Genomic DNA, 20,124 nt, shown 5'->3' on the forward strand with positions numbered 1-20,124 from the left:
GCTATTATTGTGCCCAGTAGTTGTGGCTGCCCCATAACTGCTAATGAACTACACAAATAGATTGTTAACTCTGTAATCCTTTTACATGTTTAAGAACTTAGAGGGAAAAAAAAGTTGCCATTTTGATAAAGAAAAGTATAAATTGCCTTGCTTTTTAAAAGTATTTTCCAAAACACAATTTAGCATTTTAAATTTCCTTTTAATGCATTGGCATCTCAAATAATTTGGAAGAAACATTACCAAAATGGCAACACTGAGTGCCTGTGAAATAAAATAGCTACTGGGAAGGGGCATGGATAAGAATATATTCCCATCCATCTTCCAAATTTAGCACTTTTTGTAGATGTTTATTCGCTTCTCTTTCTTCTGTTAGGTTATTATGGCTCATTATGTCTGAGAGACTAAACTAATTGAAATGTTCATTGAGATTGGAGTGCTACAGAAGAAAACGAAGTGGGAGAGTGGGAAAGGGATAAAACGCATTCAAGGAAACACGCAGTGGATACTCCTTTTTAAATATTAAACATTTTGTTTTAAAAGTTTTAAAAGGCTGACTGTTACATTAGAAACTCTGAGAAAAGAATAGGAATGAGCAATTCTAAAGGTACAGCTTTCTAAAGATAACAATAAATCATATGCCATATATAGGCCAAAAATGAAAGGGACTTTGTACTCAAATATAAACTTCTGGCAAGATCTGGTTTGTTGTCAGGTTCCCAGACACTAAATAGATGCTCTGTTCACTTAGCGTGAAGGCCCGCAAGGGGCAGGGACCTCCGGGGATTCTTGGCAGTTCTCAAGTCTCATTAGGTCTGCATATTAATGACTTGCAGCAGTATAAAGAGACCCTTGAGCAGCCTTTTTTCCCCTCCTCCTGCCTGCGTTTCCCAAGGCTAAGGCAGCCTCAGACACAGCACACATTAGCCAAGGGAGTGGCTTGCAGCAGCCACTGCTGCCAGGCGACCGTGGGGCGTGTCCTGCCCTTTGACACACTGCCGCAGCACTGTCCAAGGTCCACTGAGTGACTTCAGGATTGGGTGCTCTCCAGGACCAAGATAACTTTGGAAATGAGGACCCTATCATTCAATGGTTATCTCATTAACCAAAATAAAGCTCAAATCTCAAGCGAACAGAGTTGAACCCAGAGACAGTCCAGTGATGGACATTTTTAGTAGTCACAAAAGTGGACTTGCCTTTCCATTTCCTTATGTATCAGATAAACACAAAACTGAATGGAAAAAGAAAAAGTAAAAAAAAAAAAATTCAACAGGCATCCTTCATAGTTAAAGTGCAAATGAAGTGGAAAGAAATCCAAACTTTATGAAATTATTTTCATTATTTTAAGGAACACATATTTCTTTTAAGTGTTTTCCTTGAGTATTAGTAATTAGAGTTACCAAGATCCGATAAAATGTAGTTTAAATTTATGTAGAAACAAGTAAAGTAAAATAAAGTAAAAAATATGTATCACATTGCAACTCCATCACTGATTACCATTAAGCCCACATACAAATATACACAGAGTTCAACTTCTGACAGGTCATGGACTTTGTTGAAAATATGAGAAAACCTACTACACTTCAGAAAATATACATTATCAAATGTTTATCAATGTCCTGAAGCCTAAGAACCTAGTGTTGGAAATCCTGCTTTCAACCTATTCATGACTTTTCATCACTATTCCTTCTCTCATTCAATATTCAGTGGTGTGCAAAATGCATTGCTCTGGAAAGCAAGCAATTTGGATTCTAGTACCCAATCCTCCACTTAACCTCTTGTGACCTTGTGCAGGTCAATCAATTTCATTCATCTTCAGTTACCTCATCCACAAACAAGTCTAATAATACATTAATTGACTGAAGATTGCAGACTAGACCAGGTGAGAGATCTACGGCTTTTTGTATGCAATATAATCCCATTAAAGAACATTACATGAGGAAGAAATATTTCACATTCTAACACATTCAACAATGAATTTCTAACTCTAACTCTCCAAAGGAACATTACTTTTTACAATCCTCTTTGAGTATACAATTGTTCAGCATAGGACAACTCCATCTTTCTGTAGAGTTACGAACATTAAACTTACAAATCATCCTTTCTAGATTTATTTTTAAAAAAAGAAAACACTATAAAAGCTAGCACTTAGATTGTCCTTTGATCATACTTACCAGCTGACTGGCCGCGGTTGGTGGCATCATGATCACTATCACCCTGTTCACTGTCCCCGTGACCACTGTCCTTAGAGCTTACTATGTCGGCTTCCTGGAATGCAGAACTAGAAGTACAAAAATGTGAATATTAGAATAAAAAAGGCAAGGAAACACAGAAAACATTCTTCTGCCACCACATGGTCACCGATGGTGCTGCAGATTCATAGACGTCTCCGTTGGCTTTATCTCTGCATACAGCTAGCTCTCACAAACTTAAGCCTAACTCTTTAAAATTGAACATTAGCAGTCAGTTTGAGCCCTTAAGGCACGTAAAGTTTAGGCATTATTCTATTATTGGACCTAAGTAAATGTTTATATCATTTTCCTAAAACAGGTGTATACATACACCTGGAATAGTTAGAAAGGCTATGAGAAGCAGTGTAGGAGTGTACACTGATAAAATATTCAAATACATTTAGTAAGCTGTATATAAATGAAATATACTCATATTTTTTAATGTGTTGTCTAGGAAACCCAACATAATCAGTTTTTATGTCCTGCCCTAATTGGAAATACTTGATACATTTTATATTTTAATAGTGAATAATATACCTAATTCCTACTTTTACTAGGTAGTACATTGTTCATACACCAAGCTAGGGGGAAAAAAAAACAGTCCATACCTGTTAACACGGCGAGGTCTGTCAACTAGATAGCTGAGCTCTGCTCGTTGGTGTTTAGTCTAGAAAAAAAATAAATAAATCAAGAGCATTTGAACACTAAGGGTTTAACTAACACTCTGCTTTTGAGGTTAGGAGCTAATTCTATCGTAAATAATTGTGTACATTTTTATGAATTTCGAAGCTGTCCTAAGACCTCTACCTAGTGATTGCTGGCCAAGGGCAGGGAGATATGCAGAGACATTTCCATCTAGACTTCCAGTAAAGGTAAAAAAAAAAAAAAAGAAGAAGAAGAAGAAGCAGAAATAAAAGGCCAATTTTAAATGTGTGGGGTTTTTTTAAAGGAGAGAATGCAAATGACCTCATAGCTAGGGCTCATAAACTATTGTCTCGAATAGAGTCAACCTGGTTATCCTCTGCAGGCTTTTGTTCAGTGGCCTAAAAAAGTGTTTAGGTGCATACTGGTTGACACAAGAAAAAGAGCACGCTCAATAAGCAAAAAGTTTGGATATTTTATGGAATTATTTTGTTGTTTATTTTCAAAATGTGCTTAAGATACAAATGAGCTGTACAAATATTCATGAAAGTCAATTAATAATATCTAAGTCTCAAATAAATAAAATAACCTGCCAAGAAAGGAGTTCATAGTCCTCCCTCCCTCCCCAGTTCTTTTCCCCTTCCAAAAGCCCTCTGCATTCTCCTCCCAGCCTCCGCCATCCACACACCTTTTCTGGTCCAAACTTTCTTTTACATCAATCCACTCCGTTCTCCCCCTCCCTCCCTTCTTTCAACTTTGCCACTTCTCCATCTTTTAAAAAGAAATCGGAATTGACAAGCCAAATTCTTTGAAGAAAGGCAACAGCAGTGATTTATCAAGAACAGTGGCAAGAAGGTGAGTATAGCTAAGAGATATATTTAAGACAACAATTGTTTAAGCCTTTCGTTAGTTTACTCTTACAGGGGTTTGTGCCAAAGCAACTTCATTCAAATTCACACTGTGTGGGCGTTCGGCTTCAAGAGCGTCTGTAAATGCTGTCCAGAGCAGAACTGAAGGCTTTTCTCAACCCGAGTTCAGAGGACAAGGATCTGATAACTCATTCACTAAAACACGCATTCGAGTTTAGACAACTGTGCAAAGTTAAACACTCTATTAGCTTACTTTTACACACGACTGAAAGCATCGATAAACAAAGCCAAACAGAATTAACTTTATTAACGCCTGGGACAAACGCAAAGAGAAAAAGACCTTTGCCAGTGCCAGAAAGTCCCTCCACCGCGTTTCCCTCTCCCCCCACCCCCGCCCGCGCACATTCCCCTTTGCCCCGAGATTTCTGAGAAGGGAAAGGACTGAGAGGGGATTAGAATTTTCAAGGAAAGATGCTAGAGGGAAGAAGGAAGGTCTAAGGTGGTAAAGCACCAAGAGGAGGGAATGAAAATAGACGTGGAGGGGTGGAGCTCGGAAAATCAGGGACAACACGAAGTTTAGGTTACACACGAAGGGGTGGGATAGGGTGACCGCCCGTTCCTGACCCCACAAAGATACAAATAAGCTAATATCCTAAAAATAAATACACAGTGCACCAGAGATACAAGGGCTGGGCTAGAGGAGGCTTTCGGATGGAGGAGATGAGAGATGGTGGTCCTTTCGCTTCAGCCTTACCTCGTTGGACAAAATGCTTCCGTTGGAGATGATGTCGGGCTGCTGGTCTGTGTAGCCGGTGACGATGGCCCCGCAGGGGTTGTGCTCAGTGTCCGTACTCCGCGAAGGGCTGCAGGGCTTAAGGAACATCAGGTCGGTCTTGGCGGACTCAGGGGTCAGGCAGACCTGGTAGCAGTAATTCTGGTTGTGGTGGTGGGAGCCAAAGCCCCCAGACTCCTCCACGGGCACTTGGGCCGGGTTACTGGGTACGTTGGAGCTTTGCACCAGCATGATGTCCGATTTGCTGAGTTTCTTCTTGCGTGCCCGGGCTTGGCGGCCGCAGCAGGTCGAGCCTCCACCGCCACAGCAGCAGCAGCAGAGGCAGCAATCACTGGCCAGACACGTGTAGATGTTGAGCTTCTTCTCTTTTTGGCAACGCACGGCAAGCACGATCATAGCCAGCAGGAAGATGAAGGACACGGAGCCCAGCGCGATGATGAGGATGAGGGTGAGGTCCAGCGAAGTCTCCCCGCCGCCGGAGCGGCTGGGGCGTTGGTGCTCCCCTGACCCCCCACCCCCGCCCCCGCCCCCGCCCTGGGGTTCGACAGCGCCATCCACCAGCTGCACCACCAGGGTGGCGGTGGAGGACAGGGGCGGCTGCCCGTGGTCGCGCACCTCGATCACCAGCTCGTAAGGCCGCTGGGGGTCGCGCTTGGCTGGCACCCGGCGCGCTGTGCGGAGCTCCCCGGTGCGCCAGTCCATGCGGAAAAGGTTCATTTCGTTGCCCCGTACAATGCTGTAGGTGAGCCGGGCGTTCTCGCCGTCGTCCGCGTCCACTGCGGCCACGCGGGTCAGCAGGTAACCCGGCTCCGCCGAGCGGGGCAGCACCTCTCGAGCCGGAGTCCCGTTGCGCCCCGGGAGGGGCGCCACGATGGCAGGGGCGTTGTCGTTCTGATCCACGATGAGGATGTTGACAGTGGCGTTGCCAGCCAGCGCCTGGGGGCTGCCGGCGTCCCGGGCTTCCACCTGAAAGCTGAAGTCCTTGAGCTGCTCGTAGTCGAAGGAGCGCAGGGCGTACAAGTAGCCGTTTTCGGAGTTGATGGAGACGTAAGTGAAGACGCTCATGCCCTGGATCTGGCACTCGAGGATCGAGTAGGCTAGCTGGGCGTTGGCGCCCTCATCGCGGTCCGTGGCGCTCACCGCGTAGATGTAGGCGCCGGGCACGTTGTTCTCGGTCACATACACGTCGTAGACCGGCTGGCTGAACCGCGGTGCGTTGTCGTTCACATCTGACACTTGCACCTGGATCGACTTACTGGTGGAGAGCGCCGGCTCGCCCCGGTCCCGAGCCACCACGGTCAAGGTGTAGGAGTCCCCCGCCTCTCGGTCCAGGGGGGCCTCGGTCACGATGGTATAGTAGTTCTTGAAGGAAGACTTGAGGCGGAATGGCACATCCCCCAGCAGCTCACACTGCACCTGCCCATTCTCCTCTGAGTCTCGGTCGGTCACGCTGAACAGGGCCACCACTGTGCCGGGCGCCGCGCCCTCGCTCACCGCCTCCTTCACGGTGCTGAAGCTGATCTCCGGCGCGTTGTCGTTAGCATCCAGCACTCGCACTAGCACCTTGCAGTGAGCGGGCACGGCATTGGGGCCCAGGTCCTTGGCTTGTACGTACACTTGGTACACCGGGCTCTCTTCATAGTCCAGCTCGCCGCTCACCTCCAGCCGGCCGGTGCGCGGGGAGAGTCCGAAGAGCTCCCGCGCTCGGGGCGAAATGTGGCTGCTGAAGGAGTACACTACCTCGCCATTCTGGCCTTCATCTGGGTCTGTGGCGTTGAGCTGGATCACGAGCGTGCCTGGCGGTGAGTTCTCTGGAAGGGACACAGTGTAGACGGGTTGGTCGAAGGCGGGCACATTGTCGTTAGAGTCCAGCACTCGGATGGTGAGTAGGGCCGTGCCGGTGCGCTGCTGCTGGGGGGGCAGGCCCCCTCCCGCGCCGTCTCCCCCTCCTTCTCCTCCTCCTCCCCCTCCTCCCCCGTCCACCGCGGTCAGCACGTAGCGGTGCACCGCTTGCTGCTCTCGGTCCAGCGGTTTCTCCAGCACCAGCTCGGCGAATCGGTTGCCATCCCCTTGGGTCTGCACGTCCAGGGAGAAGTAGCTGTTGGGGGTGATCTCGTAGTCGCGCAAGGAGTTGGTGCCCACGTCTGGGTCGAATGCGCTCTCCAAGGGGAAGCGGGTGCCTGGCGTGGCGCTCTCAGAGATCTCCACCGTCAGGTCCGGCTCCGGAAAGGAGGGGGGGTTGTCATTGATGTCCAACACCTCGATCTCCACCCGGAACAGCTCCAGGGGGTTCTCCAGGAAGACCTCCAGGTGCAGGACGCAGGAGGGGCTCTGCTTGCAGATTTGCTCGCGGTCGATCTTCTCGTTCACGTACAGCACCCCGGTTTCCAGGTTGAGGTCCAAGTAAGGGGTCCGCGAGTTGGGCACCGTTTGAAACCTGCGAGCTGAAAGTTTTGTAATGTCCAAGCCCAGATCTTCAGCGATATTCCCCACGAAAGTGCCATGTTCCTGCTCCTCCTGCACCGTGTAGTGAAGCTGGGAAAAGACTCCTTCCACCATCCAGAGCAAGGCAAAGAATAATAGCACAATCATCTCCAAAGGGAAAGGAAGCAGCTTCCCGCAGCCAGTCAGCCACCCAATCACCTCCCCCACCACCACGAAAAAAAAAATCTCAAAAAAAAATACAAATAAAAGTGCGCTGTGTGGGGGGCTCCTGTGGCTTTCTGTCCTTAAAAATCTTATTCCTTTTGCTTCATTTTAGGGCTTCCCCCAATTCAGCCTCATTTTTCAATCTTAGCACAGGAAGGGTGACAGGCGTCCCCTTTCCTCATCTGTAATCTTCCCACTGACCAATTAATAAAATAATAATACAATAGTCAGCGTCCTTTATTCCGACAATCTTGGCGCAACGCGGCGCTGGCAAATCCCAAGGAGGAAATTTCGATATTTCAAGACTGTCCTCGGTTTGTCTTCTTGCTGATGGGAGGAGAAGGAGGAGGAGGAAAAGAAGAAGGAGGAGGAGGAGGAAGATGAGGAGGAAGAGGAGAAGGAAGAGGAGATGCTGCTGGCACCGCTGAACATGCCTCTTAATGTCAACGGCTGGCAAATGCAAAAGGGCTTAAAAACAGCGAGAAAATTTTGTGCCGGAAAAGCATAGAACGGCTCTGCAGCATAAAACTTTCATTCTCTTCATTTCTCTGGATGGATGTTCTTCTTGGCATTTTTTCCTCTTTCGCTCTATTTGTATTTTTTGCCTTTCATAGTCTTGTCTCTCTCTGTCCTCATCCCCGCGGTCATTTGCCTCTCTGTAAGTGTGATGAGCAGTTTCTTTGCTGCTGTTTTCTTCCCAAGCCTCTTTTCCTCTAAGCTCTCTTCCTTCCAGTCCTTCCCTCCTCCTGCCTCAGCCTTAAAGCCCGTGATCTCGGCTGGCAGTTTCTGAGCTCCGAGCGCTTCTCTTCTCTGTTTTTGCGCAGCGCCCTCATTCTGCCAACCAATCGCTGAAGAGCACCACCCACCGAGCCACCGCTAATTGGCCAAACTGGCCGTCAAATAGGCGCGTCATCCGGCTGCCGGGCGGGGCTGGATGGAACCCGCGCCCGGGCGGCAGAGGTAAGCGTGAGTGTGAGAGAGAGAACAGCCCGGCAGGTCCCGAGGCGCTAGCTGGGGACGCTGCCTCGGAAAGTTCCCAGTCCCCAGCCGCAGGTAACGGAGAGGGAATAGAGAGGTTCCCCTGTTTGCATCAGCAAATGCGAAAACAATAGCAACAGCGGCGGTATCCTCTCCCAGGAGCGGGGGTTTCCAATGACGCTAACATTCTTTTTCCTTTAAGGTATTTTCCTTGCTATTGATTGTGGAAATAAATCACAGAGAACGGGAAAAAGTTTCAGAGGGGTCACTAATTGTCAGGGGTTACCCAATTAACGGACTCTGGAAGAGATTGGCAGGACTTTAAAAAAAACGGATGTAATGTGGCCTGTGTCAAACTAAGCGTGAGGGTCTGCAGGGGCCGAGTGGAAGGGAGTGAAGCAGTGGGAGTGTGGGGCGAGGTGGGTCTTGAAAAGCCGAGGATTCACGCCAAGGGATGAGGGCTGGTGGCTCTTATAGACGTGCAGACGCGATAGACTTGCCTCTTCCCTTCCTAAATGTATATCCGTAGTATTCTTAGCAAATAGATTAATTCGCTTGGGGACCTAGTTAGAGCTGCGAGCGCTTTGATCAATGACTGAGGACTTTGATTTGAGCTCTGCCTTCGAGCCCGCCAGCCTAACGCCCGACTCTTTGGCATTGGGCATCGAACACCGCCGGGCGCTGCAAGAAGCCCCGGATATCCCTGCGCCTTACCCCGCCAAGGGCTACTCAGCGGCCCCGCGCACAGGCTATTTTCTGCTTTTTCTGACAATTGGAGATCCCCCCCGCCTTCTCCTATGCTAGACCGGAACACGATTCTTGCCCAGCTTGGGGCAAGCCGGCTGGATGAGGACGGCTGGGCGGCGGCGAACGCAGGCGGGTCGGGTGGGGATGGGGTGGGGTAGGGGCGTGAGCAGGAGGGTGCACGCTCGGGGTCTGAGTGTGTGCCGTTGCTGGTGTCCGCGAACGCACTTGCATTCACAGTGCTCACATCGATCCTCCCTGGCCCGGCGCTCAGCTCTGTGTAAGCACCAGTGGAGCCCCCCTCCCGGGTCTCGAAGGATGCGCTTGACCAGCTCTGAGTGCCCGCTCCCGAAGAGCAGGGACAAAGCGGTGCATCTAGGCACCCAGTGCTTGTGAAGTTAAAATATAGCGCGAACTCTTCACTGCCAGAGAGTGGACTGAATGTCAATTCTCCAAGAAAAGATTTAAAAAGCATAATTTTTTATTAATTAATGGTCTGTAGGTGGTTGTTTATACATTAAAGCAGTTCCTGTGCAGTCTCCTTACGACACAAGATAAGAAGGTCCCTTGCAGCTTCCTGGTAATGAATGACCCGAGAATAACACCGCTACAACCTGCGGGAAAAGGAGAGTCGTTTGCCCGACCCAAGGTACGTTGCCATTCCCTCCTGGCAGTGAACTACGGAGGGCGAGTGTCCAGAGGCGTGATTGTAGACAGAGGCATGCCCCTGTGAGTCCCGCGAGTGCGTGTCTACTGCCCTACCCGCCCCCCACCCACCCCTTACTCTTTCATGGAGATGGGTCCTGCCTTTGAGTGGTTGGAAGGAAAGGATGCCAGCAAAAATGGCTAATCCTTTTCCAGCTGCAGTAAATTGACGACCGGCCAAAGCCAAGCGAAAACCGCCGCAGTTAAAATGATTTTAGCATCACGTCTGCGGCTGAAAATGGAGCGGCAGTTTATAAAAGGACCTGTGGATCAATGAAAAGGAGATTATAGTGTATCTGAATATTAATACGGCATCGCTTCTGTACTTTCTACCCCTCCCCCCTTCCTTTCTTTAGATCTGCAGGATTGAAATGAAATGTTTTGAGCTCTTCAAGCTGACTCATCAGAATCCTGAAGCGTTTTTTTAAATGACGGTAATTTTCTAATGTTTTCATTTGTACGTATGGAAACACTTGTGTGTGTGCGCGCGTGTGCGCGAGTGTTTACGTGTGAGAGACATGCGGCTGAATGACAATGCAGATCCAGAAATTGGGGAAGAGGGTTTGTGCTCTCAAAACGTAGATGAAGTTTGAGCCGACTTGGGGGCATTTGCTGAGAGCCAGAGGTGGAGATGAGAACGTGGAGAGATGGCCAGATTTGCCTGTAAATAATCACTACATCTACTGTAACGCTTGAGCTGCATTTTTTTTTTTCTTCTGGTAGCAGTTGTTTGAAAGGGGAACTCTCTGCAAACGTGGGTTACAGGCGTCTCCTAGCGGCGAAAGCAGCATAGGGCAAGCCAGAGAATTTTGCTTTGGAGCTCTCCTTCGGCAGGGCTCGCCTGTTGGGGGCTCTGCAGGATTTCTTGGGTCGCCGAGGCCTCTGTACGCGCCGGCGACGCGAACCCGGGTCCTCTAGAGGTCTCGCATCTCTGACTTCTAGTCTCCGAGGCGCCCCGGCCCCCACGAGAAAACGCTGGGGTCTTCTGCCGCGAAGGACAGACCCGCGCCCGGCCGCCCGCCTCCCTCTAGGCAGCCCCAGCCAAGGGCAATTGCAAGAGCATTTAGTTCGGGCCAAGATTCAGATACTGGGGTTGTCTTCTCTACCTCCTTACCCTGGAACCATTAAACAGCCTCACCCCGTGAACCGCAAAACAAATACTTTAAAGGTTCCTTTAAAAAATGCCTCCTAAATGTAACCAGTTTACTTTCTACCTTGCTGTAAAAAATCAACCAGATTTTTTTCCTGTTTCCTTTTTTTTTTTTTCACTCTCCTTTCGGTAGACCCCAGAAATTAGTGAGGCCGTATTATATAAATAACAACCTCGGTGGTGGGGTTGACGACCTCTTTGAGTGCAGAATATCATGTGTACTATGTGTACTGTTTCCCTCGACGTCCCCCCCCCCCCCCCTTACTGGAACCGGAAGGGAGAAGCAATCTCTAGGGAACAGAACCCCCCTCCAGGAGCGCCAACCAACCATCTGGGCCAAAACAAATTTCATCCTAAAACAGAGGGAGATAGTAGTTATTATTTGGAGGAGGGTTATCAAAATCAATTTTCATAGAAGTCCTGCTTGGTGTATGAGAGTGATAATGCATATTCGTCTATTTCACCGGGCTCCAAATGCAGCAGAAATGGCGGGGTCGGGGCAGCTAAGGATCCCACAAAGGAGTTCTATACACAGAGTTACAAACTTTGAAACTAGGCAACGGGTTGCTTTCTTCCCTACCCTTTTCTAGAAAAGGCAGGAGGGAAACAAGTTTGTTAACCAGCGTTTGGATAAATGAGTGTTTGCAATGACTTAACTTGACTTGAAAGCAATTTGTTTCTAAATCCTTTTATTATTGCAGTGTGCCCAGAGCTTTGAGAGAAGATTTTTTTTTAAAGAAATGGGAGAAAAAAATTAAAATTGTCAATAAGGAGTCTTTCAAACACTAGGCTCGGCCAGGATTGAGCTGGATGGTTCCTGGCACTTGTCATTCCCAGCAAGGAACCAACACCAAGGACCTGGACCACGTGGCATCTCTTATGGGTAACCACGAAATAAGATTATTTGTCGTAGTGTGACCTAGCTTCAGGTTAGGAAGGCAAGGCTTTGGAGCCAGGGCCACAGACACTGCGTTAGTTTTTGTTTATCTACAGTAAAGAGTGTATGTTGACTAGAGTTTCTGGAAAAGATTTGTGGCATATGCTATTATAAGCATTCAGCTAACTCTTTAGTTACTGTGCTCTAATGCTTTGAACCCAACAGAGAACAAACCAATCCATGTTTTGGGGACCGAGAATACTAGATATTCTATTAGGCATTACTTGATATTCAAAGTAGCAATGTTCTTCTCCGTTTTGTTTAACCTGGTTGATATTAGTGTGGCTTCACATGTCAGTGTCTTTTCAGTTTTCAGACAGGGCCAGCATTTTGTTAAACTCTAAACAGTGAATTAAAGACACTGATGAGCTGAAGCAACCCTCTAATGCAAAATGACAAATTGCACTTAAGCAATACATGAACAAGAAAATGATTTATGGATTTTTACAATGGTCTGAGCAAATGAAAGCAACATGAATTATACATCCTAATGCCCACGATATCATTTTCTAATAATACTGTCTCGGTTCAGATGCTATACTCTCATCCTTTCTATAAGAGATATCGATCAAAAGAAGTCCAGGAATATTTTTAAATTAGGCAATGGTGTTTGATACTGGTTCCAAATATATATATTTTTCCTAAGTATAGGGGGTCGTGATGAACATTGAACATACTAACATTCTTGTCAGCTCCTTCACTTATTGTGTCTTTTAGTGATAGAAAAAAAAAGTCCTTTGGAAATTTATGTTTTGTTCCACACCTTTCAGAATGCAAATAAATAGATCTGATTTAGAATGACAATCTTTATTACATCATGACCTCTTTTTCTGAAGATCAAAATGCATTACCTCATCTTACTCTTTTCCTTTATTGCTTTGGATATTGAAAAATCTAATTTCTCCAAAGTGTCACTTATCCTCTTCATATTTGTCTTATCCTATTTTTTCTGTGCATTGTTTAATTTCTTAGTATGTTAAAGACACACTTGAGTCTTTAGTAGACTAAAGAGAGTTAGTAACAAGGTGATATGCCTTCGTCTTTTTGGCCTTAGTAGACGAAATAGATCTTATGGCTGTCTTAAATTACAAATAAATAAATAAATAAATAAATAAAATTTTATCTCGTGCTTGTTTTCGAGTCTGAAAAATAAAAAAAAATCTAGTTACCTCTGTGATATGATGAGTACTTAGCATTTTTATTTAACCATTTGTGGCTTATATAAGTAAGTATTTTAGGGTGTGTGTAGAATTTTAAGTGAAGATAGTGTCTTTTCTGTATTACATGCTCAACCACAGAAAGGTTCTAATTGCCCAGAGGCCTCTAGAGTTGCATTATTAGACTTAATCTTAATTATCCAGGTTTACTTAAAAAAGAAAAATAAAAAAAAAAGAATCCCAGCTTCGGCTTTTGACAGCATTAATAATCACTCTTACTGAAAGATTACTAAAATCAATGATGTGATTAGGTTTGTAAATAAGAACTACAAGACATCACATTTGAAAAGCCAGCTGCTTTGCTAACAGGGATGATGTGTGGGTTTTACTGATGGGGCCCCGAGGTAGAAATGAAGCTTTAAACATTAAGGTCGATATAGAACAATTTCAAAAATTAATTGCAAGCCCTCATTAAGTTTACATGAATAAGAGAAAAGGTGTCTAGAATTCTCTCTTTCTTCATTCCCAGTGGGTTGCTTCTTATTTGACAGTGTTACAGTCAGCATAATACTAATGTGTGCCTGGGCAAGTATAAATTGTTTTCTTAAGAGGAAGCCCCTTGATTTTATAAATACAAAATGAGATTACCCAAATTGTAATTAGGGTTACAAGTCATAGAGTTATTTTCTGAAGAGTTTTGAAAACCTTATTGGAGATAGACACCGTGGAAAGAATATCAAACATAGAATTATATTAGTTATTAGAATTACAATAGTAAACAGAACAAATAGTAAAATAATTACTTCAACTTAAAAAAGCGTCTCTCTCAGTTTGACTGCCTGGTTAGTATAACTCTTTGTATATGAGACTTATTTTTCATGAGATCTTATTTGATAGGCTTGGCAATTCTATACTGTAAAATGCTTTATTTTATTGTAATTTCACTTTTTTTTTTAGGTGAAAGTGACTAGTGGTTTTTAAACAGCCAATGTGTGCCAAGTATTCTTACGTAAGTTATAACATTTTCCCCCATATCTATAAGTATTATCATCCCAATAATATAGATAAGGATACTAAGGATGTTCAGAATTTAAATAACTCATCAAATTAATACAAAATTCAAATCTAGGCCTTTTGGTGCCTAGGCTCATTTAATGCACTATGATGTTTCTCTTCTCTATCTGAGTTGGATTTACTTGGGAGGTAAAACAAAAAGTGAATTAATTTAAAGATGGGCTTTACTCAGATTTTGTACTGACAGGAGTACTGGTTTTATCCTAGTCAAAACGGCTGGTATGTCATTGAGTTGAGCTGTGGAGGAATTCATACATATATTTGAGGGTTTTTTTTTTTTTTTTGAGGTTTTGTCAGGAAACCAAAGCTTGAATATGTTTTCTTACAAGTGAATGAGGTTATAAGCAACCATCTCTTTCTCATGCAGAAATGCTTAATATGAGAGTCATAGATTTTAGTAACTGAAAATGGAAATTGATAACACAAATGCGTCCAAAAGGAAGGAAGCTCTGCTCCATCCATTCATGAAAAACACCATGTTGATCAATGGTCCCTGAAGCATTGCCTTGCTCACTTAATCAGAGGTTAACAGCCAGGAAAAAACAAGAAGAACACCCATTTTACACAATGCAACTGTTAGTGTTTATTTGTATATATTTCTGAACTGATCTTTAATTTAAAAGGGAAACTTTGTTTCATTAAGCAAAATTTCAGCTATCCCTTTATACTAATTTCTTCAATGTTGCTCAGAAAAGATTGTTTTAATTTGAAATTTCTGGCAATTAAACAATTAAATTTATTTTACAATCTTGTACCAGTAGAAAATGGAAGGAAACAAAAATAACTTTAAATATGCAAAGAAATAGACAAAAGAAGATGATTGTGAAGTCTTATTTGCTTACTGTAGGTAAAATATGTATTGCTATTTTGGTAATAAGTATTGACAGAAGAAAAATATCATACTTCTTTTAAAGGGTGCCCAGTAATTCAGAGTATGTGTAATGTGGGCCCTATAAGGTATGTTCTATATCTTACTCACTTTGGAAGGCACCCAACTGTGGCAGGCCATGATACAGTATGTTAAGAAGAACATAAACTTGAGAATTAAACCAAATTGGGCTCAAATCTCTGCTTCTCCAAATATTTGAACTTTGTCAAATTCCTTAACTCCTCTGAAACTGTGTCAAAGTGTGCCAACTGTTCTAAACATCTGTTAAAATATATATTGACCTTATTGAGTCAGTGTGAGGCTTAAACTGAAATGATATATGTAAAATTCTTGGCCCACAGTAGACTCTCAGTAAATGTTAAGTATTATTATGGCAAGGTGTTTTGAATGAGGTAGTCCTTAAATAAGATATTTATCGAGAATAATTCTCATTGATTTTCCTGGTGGTTTTATTTCCTTTATGAAACACAAACTAAAGTATTTACTTTGAGGTGCAAAAACAATTTTACATTGTCCCTATTTTGCAGGAAATTATCATTTTGAAGACTAGATGCAAATAATAAATGAAGAAGACTAACTAAATTTTAAGTGGACTTCAAAACATAAAAATCAATAATGATCTTTTTTCATAATCATGTTGTTTTAACACTGTTATTTGCTTCCTTCCAGATAAGTTTCAATTTTATGTAAGTTTAAATTTATATGATAAAACTGATATATAGATAGATTTTTTAAATCATTTTCATAGGAACATGGCTCTTTCATTGTAAACTATTTTTCTTATTTTCATATTTATTAAAATTTTAGAATTAAAAGACTCTTATTTGATAGGTTCACTTATTTTTCTTCCAATTCCTTGATGTAAAATCTTAATACTTACTACTCTATTCATGTCAGTGAGTACTAAAATTCTCAAAAGTAAAAACAAATTGGTGAAAATCAGTCACTTAAAATAGAATGAATTTATTAGAATGACCAATTCTGAGCCTCAAGCCTCAGTTGTATTTGACTTTCTCTTCAGTGTTCTCCTCCTTGCCATTTTTCTGCCTTGTATTGCTGTTATTATTATTCTCTTTAGTAAGTTAAAAGTTTAGAAGCAAAAACATGCATTGGTGCTGGTGTGATGGGAGCACAGCCATAGGAATACTGAGAGAATGGAAAATAAATGTAAATCATAGATGTATTACTAAAGGATTCATATTTAATTTGATAAGTAAATAATACGCGTACAAAGGTTTAAGTAACTTTATTAAACAGTATGGAGAAACATATAATGACTATGAGTGTGAGTGCACAGGGAGTAAAGCAAAGACTAGAATAAAGTTAATTAAGCAAAGATTTCTAGAGAAGGACAGTTTTGTTATGATTTTAAAGGCAACAATGATACAGATTAGTGGAAAGAAAGATCTGAAGTGGGTCAGAGGGACTTGCACAGCCAAGAAGTGAAGGCATCGATGGCAAAAAGCTTTTCCATAGAGATCATAAAAGGAGCAAATTAATCTTCTCAATTATGAGTCAATATCCCAATTTTGGACCCAGTTCCTCAAATCTATGATGCCAGGCAGCCTCAATTTTGTTTCCTTTGATTTGTTCCCTCTATCCCCACCCGCAAGAACTTGGCCAAATTTAAGATCAGCGGAGGTGGGTGAGATCCTCATTCAGCATTTGCACCTGAGTAATGTTTCTGGTATGGCTTGGGCTCATAGCCAATGTTCAGACTTAGAATTATGATAAAACCTAATATTATTGCTCATTCATTAGCATATATATTTGAGAACCTTGGCTTCTGCTGCTAATTTAATGGGAAAGTGCTGATTGCTGATTTTCTCAAAACATTTTTTTTGAGCTTGTCCAGTCAGACTACCAAACCAAGTACCTAATTTAATAAGAATATATTTTCATTCTGCTGGACAAGACAAGAGAGAGAAGTATTGTTAAACCCAAGGAATCTAGCAAGCGTTCAGCTGAATGGTCACATTTTTGATGGATTTTTTGGCTACATAGCTAGTCCTTAATAAAGATGTGCTGACCAAATGAATGAATGCTTGACCTTTTTAACTTTCTACTATTATTCATCTTAAAAGATATTTCTAAGATATTATACTCAATTCTACAAGCTATGTTTCTAATAATCTGTATTTAAGAAAGATCTTTTTAAGTTGGTTATTTCAAAGAAAGCTTACCTCAGATGGAAAATCGACTTTCCATTACAAGTGTGTTAAAAACACTTTATCCCTTGCTTACAACTAACAAAATGCACTGTTTCTCTCTCCAAACTACTACTCAAACGTTATAGGTCATCTTATGATTTACCTTGTTTTCTAATATTCATCTTATTTCATATATACTATGTTGACTGTATAAGCATAAACAGAGTAAGTAAAATGGCCAGTATTCTGAATTGTTTTATTCTTTTTATGAGGTCAAGATGACAAGCCAAGGAGTCCTCTGTGATTAGAATATTAGATGTTAAGAGAAAATATGGCTGAGATGGGAGGAAATTTGCTGCCTTTAGGCAGAAACAGGAGATCTTGTAATTTAGAAGTGTGTTTCAGGGTGAAGTTAAAAAGGAAGGTTGATTGACTTGGTAGGTTCAAACCAATGTCCTGAATTTCAAGCAAGAGGGGGACACTGCCTTGTTTCTAGCTTCTTTGTTCTTTAGTCTCCGGAAATGGAGGTATGTCAGTTCAAAAAAGGCTCTTGGTAACCAGAGTATATTTTCTTTTATCTTTTTTTATTCCCCAGCTTCCTTATTCCATAACTGACAAACCCATATTGTTTGTGGTTTCGATATTATAGAATTTGAAAATACTTAATTCTGTAATCAGGTTAGTAGTTATTTCATACATGCAGGATTAAGAGTAATCCTGTGAGGCTTTCCCAGGCTAATAAAGCTGGGATTAATTGGCCAGAATGAAAGGGTTTAAGTGTAAATGTAAAGTACACACATGTACACACATGTAAGAAAAAAAAGGCATAGTGGTTAAAACTATGTTTTTGTTATAAGCAAGTATGCATGTATCAGTGAAACAGGATAGATCACACAAAGTCAGATGACACTATATGTAGAGGTTTGCTTGGTTTACAGTGGAGAAGTGGCATGTCTGTTGTGAAAGGAAAGGTTTCATTTTCACCTTACACAATATACAAAAACAAATTCTAGATTGACTTGAGCATTAAATAAAAATAGAAAGTCATGGGAAAACTAGATCTATAGTAGTACCTGTCAACATAGATAAAGAGGTAAACTGAGGCAAACTTGAATTACCAGAAATTGAGTTTATTCGGGAATGGCAGAGGAATTGCAATTCGGTAACCAAAACTGTAGCAGCCTACAGTAGGTGAGTCTGCTGAGGATTTGGGGCAGGCTGTATTGATGGACAAGGAGTCCAGCCAGAGGTCAAGCAGTAAATTCATTGGCTTGAGGATGGGGAGAGATTCTTGACCGATGTTCATTGGTCAGGAGATACGTTTCAGTCTTCTGTAAGACAGGCATTTATGGAAAAATCAGTCTCTCCGTTCTTGTTTTGTTTTGCTGAGGACGCATGCGAGGGATTCTCAATTTAATATCCTCGGGGTCCATTTTAGATTGAAATCCTTTCCCATATGGAATGTTTACATCACTCCAGATATGTATTTTGAAAGGGCTTAACACTGTGCTGTTCAGGTCTACTCCTGAAGTGTTGGAAAAAGACACTCCCCAAACAGAAGTATCTGAGGGACAGCAGAAATGGGAAGCTCTTCCCGTGATGCTAAGCACTCAGTGGAGAGCAGTAGCCCTCTCACGGGAGTTACTCCTTAGTACCCTCTGTCAGCTGAAACTGCTGTTGGTAGCAACAGGTAGAGATTCTGGAAGGGGAAATCAGGCTTGAAAGTTTTGACCTACTGCAACCTGAGTCTCTTTTGACGTTAGTGTGGGAAGAGAGGAAATTAAGACTGTTAGCCTTTGAATGTGTTTCTCATTATCAGGAAAAACAAATCCCAACTTTTGCTTTTGGGATCCCAGAAACTCAAGGAAGAGCCTTCTTGCAGTTGGAGAGTCCTTAAATAGTAACCTGTTTTTCAGATTCCAAGCAGAGAGTGTTTTTTGGAATACTGGAGTCTTTTTCTAATATGCAAAGATAGCTTTGACAATCTCTTCTGATTGGAAAACTAAGTTACTGGCTGTTTTATGGTTATTTATTTCTTACTGAAATTTACATTAGAGTTTTTCTAAACTTTTTTGTTTCTTAATTTATCTTTTAGTATCTTTTTCTTTATCTGATTAGCTATATTTTTTCTAGAATTAAAATATATAAGATTGTGTTTATCTCTGAAAGACAAAGAATAAGTAGATAGTAACCTAGAACACATGATTTATTTATTTAAAAAATCTATTGATCTTTATCATGATTCTTTTTAATGTCATGTCAGAATTAAGCTATGTTGAGATGGGAAAATTCATTTACAATTTTAAAATGAATACCTCTTTAAAAAAATACTTTTCTTCCTCTCCCTTAAAGTTAGTAGTTTAAGTTTAGCTAGCATTCTCATAACTTATGTAATATTTTTATGTTTAAAATAAGGAGATGTACGAAAGCATGAGATCTGATTCATAGATCAAAGATGGTAACAAGAGCTCCTCTATTTATTTCTGTGCTGTTAAATTTTACCCACATATGAAGAAAAGTTTTAGATGTAAAGGCAGAAATGTTATTAATGTTAGAGTTTTATTTCAACTTTAATAATTTTGCATTAGATGGGTAAAGGAAGAAATAAAGGCCATGGCATTTAAGGACATCTTTTTTAATATGGTGCTGTTGTCTTAAATTGCTGACGTTCACACAGTCCCTGATGAATTTTTATTGCGTTCTGGGACATTTGTGAATTTCCTTCTTTTATCTGAGAAGAATGTTATACTTCAGTGAATTATAGGTGGCAGTATACACAGCTAAATTCCCTGTTTTGTTGCAGGTATATACAAGATATTTCAATTGCTTACAATTTTATATTGAAGCTTTTTCTCATTCTAGCCCCCATTCTAAACTCCCTCCTCCTTTTCGTTGTTAATATAAGAACATCAAAGAAACTCTCTCAGATGAGAGAGTGCTCTTAGGAAGTATTTTAAATCTCAGGTTCATTCTGAAAGATAGTTAAGAAGTTTTATTAAAAAAATGTTATTAAATAAAGATACATTCAAAAGAGTATAATATTCACTGACAAGTTGATTTAAAATTAAAATCAGAATTTTAAAGCTGAAAGGATTCTTAGAATTATATCTCAAACTAGCGACAGAAAATTTTCTTATTGTCCCTTTACATTTTCTGTTT

At 42.0% G+C, this 20,124-nt stretch overlaps 1 protein-coding gene and 1 long non-coding RNA gene across 4 annotated transcripts in view; one reads left to right on the top strand and one right to left on the bottom strand.

Annotated features, from left to right (window-relative positions):
• The window catches only part of PCDH10 (protocadherin 10), a 61,640-nt gene extending 53,641 nt beyond the window's left edge, over positions 1-7,999 (bottom strand). For all 3 annotated transcript variants that reach the window (XM_070609062.1, XM_070609065.1, XM_070609063.1), the window contains exons 1-3: positions 4,494-7,999; positions 2,837-2,895; positions 2,172-2,278 (exon numbers count right to left, since the gene is read on the bottom strand). In XM_070609062.1, coding sequence (XP_070465163.1) covers positions 2,172-2,278; positions 2,837-2,895; positions 4,494-7,124 — 2,797 coding nt within the window. In that variant the 5' untranslated portion in view covers positions 7,125-7,999. The remainder of the gene's footprint in view (positions 1-2,171; positions 2,279-2,836; positions 2,896-4,493) is intronic.
• Positions 8,000-8,137: 138 nt separating this feature from the next.
• The window catches only part of LOC139081813 (uncharacterized), a 189,011-nt gene continuing 177,024 nt past the window's right edge, over positions 8,138-20,124 (top strand). The window contains exons 1-4 of the long non-coding RNA XR_011537166.1: positions 8,138-8,361; positions 9,406-9,552; positions 9,965-10,042; positions 11,460-11,641. This is a non-coding gene — a long non-coding RNA (uncharacterized lncRNA). The remainder of the gene's footprint in view (positions 8,362-9,405; positions 9,553-9,964; positions 10,043-11,459; positions 11,642-20,124) is intronic.

The sequence above is a fragment of the Equus przewalskii genome, chromosome 2 (assembly GCF_037783145.1).
Source record: "Equus przewalskii isolate Varuska chromosome 2, EquPr2, whole genome shotgun sequence".
In the NCBI taxonomy this organism is placed as follows: domain Eukaryota; kingdom Metazoa; phylum Chordata; class Mammalia; order Perissodactyla; family Equidae; genus Equus; species Equus przewalskii.